General features: G+C 39.0%; 1 protein-coding gene across 1 annotated transcript; it reads right to left on the bottom strand.

The window, feature by feature from the left end:
* Positions 1-46: 46 nt before the first annotated feature.
* On the bottom strand, positions 47-4,483 carry slc48a1a (solute carrier family 48 member 1a). The gene is made up of 3 exons (XM_014136148.3): positions 3,975-4,483; positions 1,507-1,674; positions 47-1,357 (listed from the first exon to the last, which is right to left on the bottom strand). Exons 1-3 carry the CDS (start codon positions 4,102-4,104, stop codon positions 1,221-1,223), a joined length of 435 nt encoding a protein of 144 aa, XP_013991623.1. The 5' UTR covers positions 4,105-4,483; the 3' UTR covers positions 47-1,220.
* Positions 4,484-13,578: the final 9,095 nt, after the last annotated feature.

The raw sequence follows: 13,578 nt of genomic DNA, 5'->3' as shown, positions 1-13,578 counted from the left end.
GATTATGGAAATTATTATGATCTGTCTAAATAATAATATTATACAATCACATCTCAACATTTATTAACAGACAATGTACAACCAAAATACATCTTGTGAATAAAAACTAAAAAAAACTCTTACCATGCAAAACGAACCAATTGTTTATTTAAAATATCTCTCCCTCTCACGAACAGCCTTTATCTCATACAAAAACACACCGTTCACCCATTTGCAGACATTTCTATACAAATAGAGCCAGGTTAAGAATCAAGACCAACTTGTATAAAGGTGGAAATTCTGTTTAAATACATTAGATATTTAATATGATAAAAACAAAGCCAAAAAGTGTGCTGATCAACATGAATATAAGGAAGAAAACTTAGGAAGATAGAAACAGAGAAAAAGAAACCTCATCAAATCAGGAGTTCCATACACCTGTGTATTAGTTTGTGTCATATCTATCCTCATCCTCTGGCATTTCCTCTTTAAAAGCAGACGACAGCATTGGAAGAACAAATCCAATGAAATGAATAACAATTGAAAGTGCATTATTATGCATCACATCAAATATGTGTGTGTTGTTAACTAAAAGAGCATCCAGACAGCGATAGCAATGACAGGCTAAATAATCCTGCTCTCCCTAGTGGCGGAAAGAGAAAGAGCAGAGAGATCGCATAACACAGTGACAACCTTTTTCCATGGGTGTATTTGACACTTACTCATTAGATGTGACATTGGATCAACACATTTCAACCTGAAACTTAAAATACAATTCTTAAAAACAGTGTCCTTTTGGAAAGCTTTGACCCAAATCCTCAGAGACAAACCCCCACAGTCTACATGACCTAGTCTTGATCCCAAAGCCACTCTACAAATAGCCTTGTGCAAATCCTTGCTTAGAAACATAAGCCACTGCTACCTGCCATTACAGATAAGCAGTAGATCCCCATCAGAAGGAGTTTTTCCAAGTGACTATATGGCTACTCACTCCAACAAAACAAATGAGCTGTTACTGTATGTATAGTAGTGGGGGTTGACAACAATTTAGGGGTTGACAACAATTTAGGGCTTGTCCGGAGTGTGTAACTACGCTGATTAAAAGTTCAAAGAACTCTTATGCAGCCATTCCAGCTTCTCCGCGCTCTCTTTCGTTGAAACACGTTTTTGACCAACTCTTCTGCAGCTGGCTGGTTCCCCAAACCTCCTACCCAGTGTATGGTGGGTAAAATGGATGGTGATCAGAAGTCACTGAGGATACTGATGTCTGCAAACTCCTGGCGGTACCTGTGAGAGTACAGGGCTAGGAGGAAGGCCCATTTGAGAGTGAGGAAGCTCCAGACACAGGACAGGTACAGGCTCGTCGGGTCAGTGGGAGCTGCAGGACGGGAGAGAATATACAATCTGTCAAACTTTTTCAGAATATCTCGACACTTAATTACTAGATGATATATAGGTTTCGAAATCTGTAATCAATAGTTACATATCAGATAAGAGAATATGAGCCAGAGAGAGAGAAAGACTAACATTGCTTCTGTGTGATGGCAAGGGTGAGGAAAGTAGCGAAGGCCACCACAGCCAGGATGGAGAAGAAACCCGCAACGAAGATGAAGAACTTGAGTCCCTTCAGCCATGTGCGCCAGTAGTCCTGCAGGTACATAATGTGGGTGACAAGGGCCCAGAGCGCCAGCACTCCTGTTGGGTGACAGAAACATGGGGAATACCGTATCATACTCTCCAGAAAGGCTGGCATACTGTGAGACCTCATGACTGAACTAGGACATAGGGACAGCGTGCTTAGTTAGGGAGCATCACAGAAAAAGCCTTTGGTGAAGCAGATGTAAGGGGCCATTGCGCTAATTAAAGGTGATGCTAAATCTGATGCAAACAGTCAGCCTATTCAATTCACACTTCTACACATTTATTCCTAAGTTATGAGTAATAGTCTCAGTTCATCAAGGCATTAGGCTAGATCAGGGATGGGCAACTTTGATGGGGGACACAAAATCTGAACTCATCATGAGGGGCCGATCTACAACCCGCATTGCGAGCAAAACATTATAGTGGCCCCCCTCTTACAGCGGAGATAAAAAATATATATACATTTTAGAGTTAATTTTGTGCAATTCTACACATTTTGACATGGGGTGTAGGGAAAATGTTGCAGTTTTAAAGAGTTTGCTGCAATACTATATATTTTGCCATGGGGCGGACAAGTACATTAGCTGTTTTACAGCTAATTTCCTGCAATTCTAAACATTTTGAAGAGAAATGTTTGCAGTTTTTATATCTGAGTTAGACTGAATAACAAAATCAATGGCGGCCCCCCGGCAGGTAATTTGACCATGATAACAAGTTGAGACAAACTATCAGTGACTTACTTAACAAGAGAGAAACTGCTGATGTACAACCAAATTTAGACACCGCACCTTCTGTATTCTACCATTCTAACTCAAAACAGTAAGTTGAGACACCGACGGAGTTCCTGATAAATAAATCAAATATATTTCTGTTTTTATTGATCCAACGGCCTGTGCCAGTTTCCCATCCCTGGGCTCGATCGTTTAGCCTTTTTTTTTGCTACAATAACAACACAGTATTACACAAAAACATTTCACAGAAACCATGAGAAATATCAAACAGGCTCTGAGTTATTTGCATGCACTGACATAGTAGTGGAGTACATTGACAATGTTATTCAACATTATGGTGAAATGCCCATTTATCTTGGCCTACAAGTCTGCTGTGTGTGTTGAGAACAACATTAGCATGAGCAACAATAGTGGAGTTGGCGGTTCACCTTCAAAATGAAAGTCCCCAATTGAAACATGCGAAGTGATACAAATTGTGGAACCATACCCCAATTGGACAAGATAATGCTAAGCAATGTTGGCATGTTGTTATATAAATTCAACAAATGACAATAATTAGTTAAATTGACACATAACGGTAGAAATCAGTTGAAATCGTACTGTGGATGTATTTGCATTTGGGGCATACTTATATGCACTGTACAACCTTACTTATCTTTGGTCCATGAAATGGGGGTATGAGCCTACTCAGTGACACCCGCAGACTACAATTCAGAAGAGTTTACACAAATATTAGCAGCGTAGCTCTTATTGTGTAACTTTTGTAATTTGTGGGTTTTACAGAGTCTGCTGATAGCCCATTCCATAGACCCTGGATTCATAAGTAGCCCAATGCAATTCGGAACTCGAATACATCCACTGTGCAATTTCAACAGATACATTTTTTTCAAATTAACAAATTGTCTTTTGTTGAATATCTATAACATTCCAACATTGTTTAGCATTATCTAATCCAATTGTGTCTCATTCCACTATTTTTATCCATTTGCCTCAGTTTCAATTAATGATTTATATATACACTAGATGACTGTGTTGAAGCCACTGTTCCTCCATCTTGGCACTCCCCACGTTGTAAAAAAATATTTTAGAAGATATAGAAATACATTTACAAATGTCTACATTCGTTTCTGCCATGTTTATTTTATTACACCATAATACATAATTTTACATTATACTGTGTGTTAAACATAATAATAAAAAAATGTATAAAAACATTTATACATTTTAGAGATTAATAATGTTACTATCCACACTACTATAACAAAAATACTTAAATACACGCAATTTTGTCCTTGAAACAATTGAAATACTGCATTAATTCCTACAGAGGACTATTCCTAATGCCCTTGCTATCATCGATCATTGGGACGTCCCTACCCCATTGAAGTTGACATTTAAAATGGTTACGTTCGTGTTAGGAGAGGGACGATGATTCGGTTAGCAATATGGCCGACCGGTGGCTTCAAAGCACCAGCAATAGAGGATTTTTTTTTATATATACATAATTGATTTCAAATGGGGAACTTTTATTTTGGAGGCGAACCGCCGAGTCCACTATTGTTGCTCAAGCTGATATTGTTCACGACACACTGGTATGTCCGTCATTCTACGTTGTTACTGTACCTGACAATCCGCCCATTGCTGCCGTCCATGGTTGTTTGTATGCTATGTTCCAGACCAAAAATGCTGAAAATCCAACCAGCATACCAAAGGTAGCATATCCTATGCTGATGTATGTTCTACTCTTCCCCATTAACACGGATATAACTATAATTCTAGATTGAATTTTTTTGGGGGGAAAGCTGCTATATAGACGGTCAATAACAATGCATAAACGTAGCCTGACAAATTTAGACAAACACGGCTCACATAGTATAGTGATTACGCAACAGCAGTCCTGGCTGGCTGGATGTTGTTGTCCTGAAATCACCCGAACTGACTATACAACAACTGATCTCAACTACATCGACTGAACCATCTCGAATTGATACAAACGAATTGGTTATCGAGCGAACACAACACTCGCTACAATTGTGTAAATTACACACAACCGACAAAACAGTAGCCTACAGTGGCAACAAATTAACAACTTCTCCTACCGGCCCAGGAAGATTAATCTTCTTCGTTAGTGTTTTACACCGTACTATATCCACAAAGTTATATTGCTGCCACCTAGTGTGCGGGATAAACGTAAAAAGAACCCAAAAATACAACAACTATGTGGCTAAAAACATAGTGGTGGAAAAACTACCCAATTGTCATACTTGAGTAAAAGTAATGATACCTTAATAGAAAATGACTCAAGTAAAAGTAAAAATCACCAGGGAAAATATACTTGATGAAAAATTGAAAGTATTTGGTTTAAAATATACTTAAGTATCAAAAGTAAATGTCATTGCTAAGTAAGTATCAAAAGTAAAAGGAAATTCTATAAATCATTTAAAATACCTCATATTAAGCAAACCAGACAGCACAATTTTCTTGCTTTCAATTTTCGCCTAAAATGACATACCCAAATCTAACTGCCTGTAGCTCAGGACTTGAAGCAAGGTTAAGCATAGTCTTGATACCATTTAAAAGAAACACTTTGAAGTTTGTGGAAATGTGAAATTAACGTAGGATAATATAACACATTAGATCTGGTAAAAGATGATACAAACAAAAAAACATGCTTTTTCTATTTTTTTCATCATCTTTGAAATGCAAGAGAAAGGCCATCATATAATATTGCAGTTTAGGCGTAAATTCGATTTTGGCCTCAGCAGTGTGTGTGCAAAATTTCAGATTGATCCAGTGAAGCATGGCAATACTGGACAATATTTTGTGTCAAGTCTGCCCAAATGTGCCGAATTGGTCAATTGCTACTGTTTTAAGTACATAACTATAGAGAAGATACAAAAATGATATGGTAATACAAAATGTTAGTTTACACACTCCCAGAAATGTCATACATGATAGAACATTAGCTTATACACTAACTTTCACAGATCTAGATGGCCGGGCGGGGTGGGTGAGGAGCCAGAGACAGCCCTGGGGTCAAACTGTAGACCCAGTTCCTACATTTGAATATAAAAATGGATTTTATCAGACAAAACTATGCTACATTTTATCTCTTGGACCCTCAGGATGACAAATCAGAGCAAGATTACTGAATGTAAGTACATTATTTACCTTCAGAGGTGAATGTATCAAACCAGTTTTTTGTTGTTGTGCTCTCTCCTCAAACAATAGCATGATAGTTTTCCACTGTAATAGCTACTGTAAATTGGACAGTGCAGTTAGATTAACAAAAATGTAAGCTTTCTGTCCATGTAAGACATGTCTATGTCCTAGAAAGTTTGCTGTTACTTACAACTGTCATGCTAATCACATTAGCGCACTTTAGCTCAACGGTCCTGGTATAGGGACACCGATCCCGTAGAGGTTAAAACATATATAGAGAGAGAGAGCCAGGGGCACATTCTAACACTCAGACATCATCTACAAACAAAGCATTTGTGTTTGTGTGTCTGCCAGATCAGAGGCAGTAGGGGTGACCACATGTTCTCTTGGTAAGTGAGTGAATTGGACCATTTTCCTGTCCTGCTAAGCATTCAAAATGTAATGAGTACTTTTGGGTATCAGGGAAAATGTATGGGAGTAAAAAGTGCATATTTACTTTAGGAATGTAGTGGAGTAAAAATAAAAGTAGTCAAAAATATAAATAGTAAAGTACAGATACCCCAAAAAACTACTTAAGTAGTACTTCAAAGTATTTTTTATTTTGTTACTTTACAACACTGATCACCATAAATCAATCATCAACATGCAGAAAAAAATGTATGGTATTATGGCAGTCCACAAATATTCATTGGAGATGCATGCCGGCACCTACTGTACGGGTGGTAAACTATAGAAACAAATAACCATTGGGCGATGACATCATACAAAAATAGAATGTCTTCACTCCATCTACCATACAGGTCAGTCAACGTGCCCCAACCACTCTACATAAGTCCATATGTCCTCAGGTACTACCTCTGCACACACTTTATGCTCCACCCCAGTGGTAACCCCCTTGATAGGTGCACAGCTTTGAAGATCCTACATTAAAGATTCCACAAATATATCTTCTTAAGGCACTTCTGCTCTTCGGACACACTAAAAACCTAAATAAGCACACTTCTTGTGACTTCCATTGACCTCACTTCACCCAACGCTTCCATTACATTTATCGACACTTCAAACGGATATCCCAGGTTACATTGGTCCAAAACCCTCATTCCAACTAAAAATGAGTCTAGGGCTTTCCACCACAACTTTAACTTCTCTTGTTTCCTTTCTTTTTCGCCACTGTAAACCACTCCTCACTCTCTGCGCTTTCATCTTCACCCGACTCGCCAGCAGTTTCAAACAAAACATCAGTTACTGCCGTCTTCCCACCGCCCGACTCCTTCCGGACCCTGGCCCAGGAATGATCAAGACTGTGTGTTATGTTCTAGAGCCAATGCTTTAGTGTCTTTCCGTCTTCAGCCAAGAGTCAAATAGGCTTTCTAAAACAGGCTGTCTTGTATGCATTGATATTGAAAAACATCCATGTCAAAACTTTTTTTTTGTCTCTCAAATACAAGCGAAGGAAATAAACAGATACATTTGAGAAGTGAACTATTTAGCAAACTATATTGGAAGATCTTCGCTTTGAACAAAACTCCACATGGCAGACCCAAACAGAGCCTCCTGTGGCCTAGAGATAGGCTATAGGCAGGCCTATAATTAAAAAAAACACAAGGATATTGTACTTGCTAGTGAAGCAGTATGATATTGTATGTAGTTACAGTATAATTGTAGCTTTCATTATGCTGGATGACTCAGATGAGTGCTGCTGTAGCTTCTTGGGGGAAGGCTCCTGCTAGGCTAGTACAAGTAGATCAGGATGCGGGAACGAGAGTAGCCTGAAAGCTTAAACTTTGAATAACTTATGATGGTTAAATAATCAAAACTAGTGCGTAACCAAACTATGTAACTAGGATTATTTAATAATGAATCTAGTAGCAAATTTAAAATCAAGTCACGAACAGCGAACAAACAAACAGTCGCCTCTCTACCAGAAATCACATCACTGATGTAAGTTCTACAGGTAGGGTTTCCCCTTTTGAATCGGAGTGTGTAAGTCTCCTTCCTCACTCGTGTCTAACATATAGGGTCAAACAGTCCCTTTACAAGTCAGAATGTTGAATAAACGTCATTTGAACTTACTCTACCTGTTGCCCGCTCATTTCGTCATTATGTGGGTTGAAACTTTAGACCATATATCCGCAGGAAAGTGTTTATTAACCCAACTTTCAGAGCGCTGGTCTGTATATGGTTCTGGGTCTTTGCACCATTTAGGTGTCTTTTGAGAAGTATAACTCAGTGATATATATACACTACCGTTCAAAAGTTTGGGGTCACTTAGAAATTCCCTTGCTTTTGAAAGAAAAGCACATTTTTTGTCCATTAAAATAACATCAAATTAATCAGAAATACAGTGTAGACATTGTTAATGTTGTAAATGACTATTGTAGCTGGAAACGGCAGATTTTTATGGAATATCTACAAAGGCGTACAGAGGCCCATTATCAGCAACCATCACTCCTGTTTTCCAATGACACGTTGTGTTAGCTAATCCAAGTTTATAATTTTAAAAGGCTAATTGGTCATTAGAAAACCCTTTTTAATTATGTTAGCACAGCTGAAAACTGTTGTCCTGATTTAAAGAAGCAATAAAACTGGCCTTCTTTAGACTAGTTGAGTATCTGGAGCATGAGCATTTGTGGGTTCGATTACAGGCTCAAAATGGCCAGAAACAAAGAACTTTCTTCTGAAACTCGTCAGTCTATTCTTGAAACTGACGCCTCACAAGTCCTCAACTGGCAGCTTCATTAAATCGTACCTGCAAAACACCAGTTTCAACGTCAACAGTGAAGAGGCGACTATGGGATGCTGGCCTTCTAGGCAGAGTTCCTCTGTCCAGTGTCTGTGTTATTTTGCCCATCTTTGTCCTTTTCTTTTTATTGGCCAGTCTGAGATATGGCTTTTTCTTTACAACTCTGCCTAGAAGGCCAGCATAAACTTGGATTAGCTATCACAATGTGCCATTGGAGCACAGGAGTGATAGTTGCTGATAATGAGCCTCTGTACGCCTATGTAGATATTCCATAAAAAATCAGCCGCATCCAGCTACAATAGTCATTTACAACATTAACAATGTCTACACTGTATTTCTGATCAATTTTATGTTATTTTAATGGACAAAAAAATCATTTTTCTTTCAAAAACAAGGACATTTCTAAGTGGCCCCAAACTTTTGAACCGTAGTTTATATATTTTTTATTTCACCTAACTTTAATATTCTGTCATAAAGAGCACAGCTTCAACTTAATGAAAAACATGTTTTCCCATCTCAAGAGGTTAAATTAAAAAAAGGAATATATTAAGTGCCTATTAAAGTTGACCGTAAGAGGGTTGACTACTTCATCTTAAATCAGCCATAAATCCCCTTGTGACAGGGGGAAAGGAAGCTTGTTGTGTGCAACAGGGAGGGGCAATTGCAAACAAGCTTCACAAAATAATGAAATTGGTAAAACATTTCAACTGTGCCTGGTTAACAGGGTTGACGTGTTATACCCGACCCACTTAGTTTTCCCCACAAAACACCAGAACATTTCTACTGTGCCTGGTTAACAGGGTTGACGTGTTATACCCGACCCACTTAGTTTTCCCCACAAAACACCAGAACATTTCTACTGTGCCTGGTTAACAGGGTTGACGTGTTATACCCGACCCACTTAGTTTTCCCCACAAAACACCAGAACATTTCCAAAAAAGAGTAAAACCAGTTTACCTGCTTTTACACTATAGTTTGACTATTAGATGTTAACAAAAAGAAGGGACTAGTTTCTCCACATTAAAACGAGACTTCAGTTCACATAAAAGGGTTGACCTTAAAATGAGGGCAGACATACAGTATGTGAATCACTAAATCACATGAAAGAAATAGTAATCTTCAGAAATGACTTAGTCAAAGCAAAAAAAAAGAAGAAATGTTGCTCTTAAGTGGGTTAAACTCTACCTAGAAGTCACAGAGGATGCACTTTAGCAAGTCTTTATTCACATAAAACATCTGATTTATTGAATTTTCCATGTGGTATTGAAGATATTGAAGATGCACTATGCAGAAATCATTCCGCCATTTTCTGGTTGCTAAAATTCGAAGTATAGTATAAAAATCATTCGACCATCTAAACTGCTGTGAAATATATTTTCCATAACCAAAAATATTGTTTTCAGCTGATTGAAGATGGTGTACAAAACCAAAAGTAAAAGAAGCAGAGCCCCACCTGTTTTGAGCCCCACATTTTTTGAAAAAAAAATAAATAAAAAAAATACATATTTGGTCGGGGTGGGCTTGCCTGTTTTGCATGTTATTTTGGCATTAATACGTGTCACATATCAGTTTGCAAACCATGTAAAAAGTATATATCATTGAGTTAATAAATCCGCATACAAACATGGTCTCTTTTTTGTTTTCTTGAGTAAGTAGCTCCAAAATGCAGGTGTTTCAGCCTAGCTCAGTGCTTTCTGTGGTGATGGGGAAAGCTAGCAGAAAATATGGAGTGTTGCGCCGTGATTGGCTCAGTGCTCTGTCATTCATGGGGACACTACATAACCGCAAAGTGTAAGGGGAGACCTCGAACATTCTTGCCCTTTGGCTGCTGACATAGAGTTACATTACATAGTCTTTCTGTAAATAGCACATCCTCATCCTCATCCCCTCATCTCAATTTTTTTTGCTCCTTTGCACCCCAGTATCTCTACTTGCACATTCATCTTCTGCACATCTATCACTCCAGTGTTTAATTGCTAAATTGTAATTATTTCACCTCTATGGCCTATTTATTGCCTTACCTCCCTTATCTTACCTCATTTGCACACACTGTATATAGACTTTTTTTCTCTATTGTGTTATTGACTATATGTTTGTTTATTCCATGTGTAACTCTGTGTTGTTGTTTGTGTCGCACTGCTTTGCTTTATCTTGGCCAGGTCACAGTTGTAAATGAGAACTTGTTCTCAACTAGCCTACCTGATTAAATAAAGGTGAAATAAAAAATAAATAAAAAAACATTAGAAGTGCCCATCCAAAAAGGCTCAAGGTCATTGGCCACAGATAAAATGACGTCAAATCACGTTAAATGTACAGTAGCTTTGATTGGACTGATGTCAACATCATACTTTTAACATCTTAGCTAGCAGTCATCATCATGAATTAAGTCGACAATCTACTGGCAAATCCTTTTCAATCCCTGTCATATGAAGATAAATAATGAAGAGAAATGATATATAAAACGTATCGGTGCTCATCGACCATTGGACATAAACATTACACAACAAGTTGGTAATTGCAAATTCAACAATGAGTGGTGTGGAAGGAAGTGAGCACAGCACAACAAGGTGCATCCAAAAATGTCTTGTATGCTGCTACATAAATTATGTAACATGCCAGGGAGATATGTATACTGTAGCTAAGAAAGTAATAAAGTTACTAAGTGTATGTTGTGTAGTAAGCTGTTAGTAGCCCATGTGTTTCACGCTAATAATTTGGTCCCGTTACCCCTCTTAATTTCACCTACTGTTCTGACTTGGTGGTGCACATGTAGCCTATAGCCTGTTTTAGAGAAATGTAATCACTGAATACTGTAAGAGCTGCTTAAATGCCCCCGTTGTTTATCTTGCGGTTCTGACTTGGTGTACAGGTGTACTGTAAAAACGGCCCATGTTCTGAATTTTGTCGCAGTACATTTCAGAAGTGCTGAATAAATAGTTATATTGACAAAGTCCGTCCTAGCTTGTTCATTAATGTCTTAATCGAAATTACAGATTGCCTCTTATCTGCTCATCGTTACCTTATGCCATAGCTTGTACAATATGTAAACAATATCTGAGCATAACCAAACCACAGATGAGCTATTATACTGTATAAGCGATCACACTTCACAGAACAGATGATGTTCAGTAAGACTCAAGCACTTCTAGCTGATTACGAGGGTCAGCTATTGTTTACATAGTGTGCATCACGTGTAAATGCATCAGGAGATTGAAAATACAAGCCTACAGAACCATATACCTAGCGGCGCTCTAAAAATTTGGGTAAATAATACTTTCCTGTGGATAATTTTTTTCAAATTTTGACCCACATAAGGACTAACCACACAGACAACCGGTAGAGTAAGTTAAAATATAATTGCATTCAACATTTTGGATTGAGAGGAAATGTTAATTTTTTTTGCAGTCCACCGACAACGACGAGAGAGCCTATAGGGAGGAGATCAGAGATCTGGCCGGGTGGTGCCAGCATAACAACCTCTCCCTCAACGTAACCAAGACTTAGGAGATGATTGTGGACTACAGGAAAAGGAGGACCGAGCACGCCCCCATTCTAATCGACGGGGGCTGTAGTGGAGCAGGTTGAGAGCTTCAAGTTCCTTGGTGTCCATATCACCAACAAACTAGAATGGTCCGAACACATCAAGACAGTCGTGAAGAGGGCACGACAAAGCCTATTCCCCTTCAGGAAACTAAAATGATTTGGCATGGGTCCTTAGATCCTCAAAAGGTTCTACAGCTGCAACATCGAGAGCATCCTGACTGGTTGCATCACTGCCTGGTACGGCAACTGCTCTGCCTCCGACCGCAAAGCACTACAGAGGGTAGTGTGTACAGCCCAGCACATCACTGGGGTTAAGCTGCCTGCCATCCAGGACCTCTACACCAGGCGGTGTCAAAGGAAGGCCCTAATAATTATCAAAGACCCCAGCCACCCCAGTTTGTTCTCTCTACTACCGCATGGCAAGCGGTACCGGAGTGCCAAGTCTAGGACCAAGAAGCTTCTCAAGAGTTTTTACCCCCAAGCCATAAGACTCCTGAACAGCTAATCAAATGGCTGCCCGGACTATTTGCAATGTGTAACCCCTCTTTTACGCTTCTGCTACTCTCTGTTTATCATATATGCATAGCCACTTTAACTTTACATTCATGTACATACTACCTCAATTAGCCCGACTAACCGGTGTCCCCGCACATTGGCTACCCGGACAATCTGCATTGTGTCCTGCCACTCACCACCCGCCAACCCCTCTTTTACGCTACTGCTACTCTCTGTTTATCATGTATGCATAGTCACTTTAACCATACCTACATGTACAGTTGAAGTCGGAAGTTTACATACACTTAGGTTGGAGTAATTAAAACTCGTTTTTCAACCACTCCACAAATTTCTTGTTAACAAACTATAGTTTTGGCAAGTCGGTTAGGACATCTACCTTGTGCATGACACAAGTAATTTTTCTAAGAATTGTTTACAGATTATTTCACTTATAATTCACTGTATCACAATTCCAGTGGGTCAGAAGTTCACATAGACTAAATTGACTGTGCCTTTAAACAGCTTGGAAAATTCCATAAAATGATGTCATGGCTTTAGAAGCTTCTGATAGGCTAATTGACATAATTTGAGTCAATTGGAGGTGCACCTGTGGATGTATAAACACCATGGGACCACGGAGCCATCATACCGCTCAGGAAGGAGACGCGTTCTGTCTCCTAGAGGTGAACATACTTTGGTGCGAAAAATGCAAATCAATCCCAGAACAACAGCAAAGGACCTTGTGAAGATGCTGGAGGAAACAGGTACAAAAGTATCTATATCCACAGTAAAACGAGTCCTATATCGACATAATCTGAAAGGCTGCTCAGCAAGAAAGAAGCCACTGCTCCAAAACCGCCATAAAAAAAGCCAGACTACAGTTTGCAACTGGGGACAAAGATTGTACTTTTTGGAGAAAAGCCCTCTGGTCTGATGAAACAAAAATAGAACTCTTTGGCCATAATGACCATCATTATGTTTTGAGGAAAAAGGGGGAGGCTTGCAACCCGAAGAACACCATCCCTACCGTGAAGCACGGGGGTGGCAGCATCATGTTGTGGGGGTGCTTTGCTGCAAGAGGGACTGGTGCACTTCACAAAATAGATGGCATCATGAGGAAGTAAAATGTACTATTACAAGTAGGATGGAGACAGACATAGCTTATCTTTCCAGTGTGGTTATCATAGTGTGTACTCAACAGTCTTTCACAGAGGTAAACCACATCCTTGCTTTGCTTTAACAATGACAGTTAGAATGCTGTAGATGTGTAACATATTTTGGCTC

Source organism: Salmo salar, chromosome 13, assembly GCF_965601325.2.
Source record: "Salmo salar chromosome 13, fSalSal1, whole genome shotgun sequence".
Lineage (NCBI taxonomy): Eukaryota > Metazoa > Chordata > Actinopteri > Salmoniformes > Salmonidae > Salmo > Salmo salar.
The sequence above is the reverse complement of the archived record's forward strand: the minus strand, read 5'-3'. Positions and strand labels throughout refer to the sequence as shown.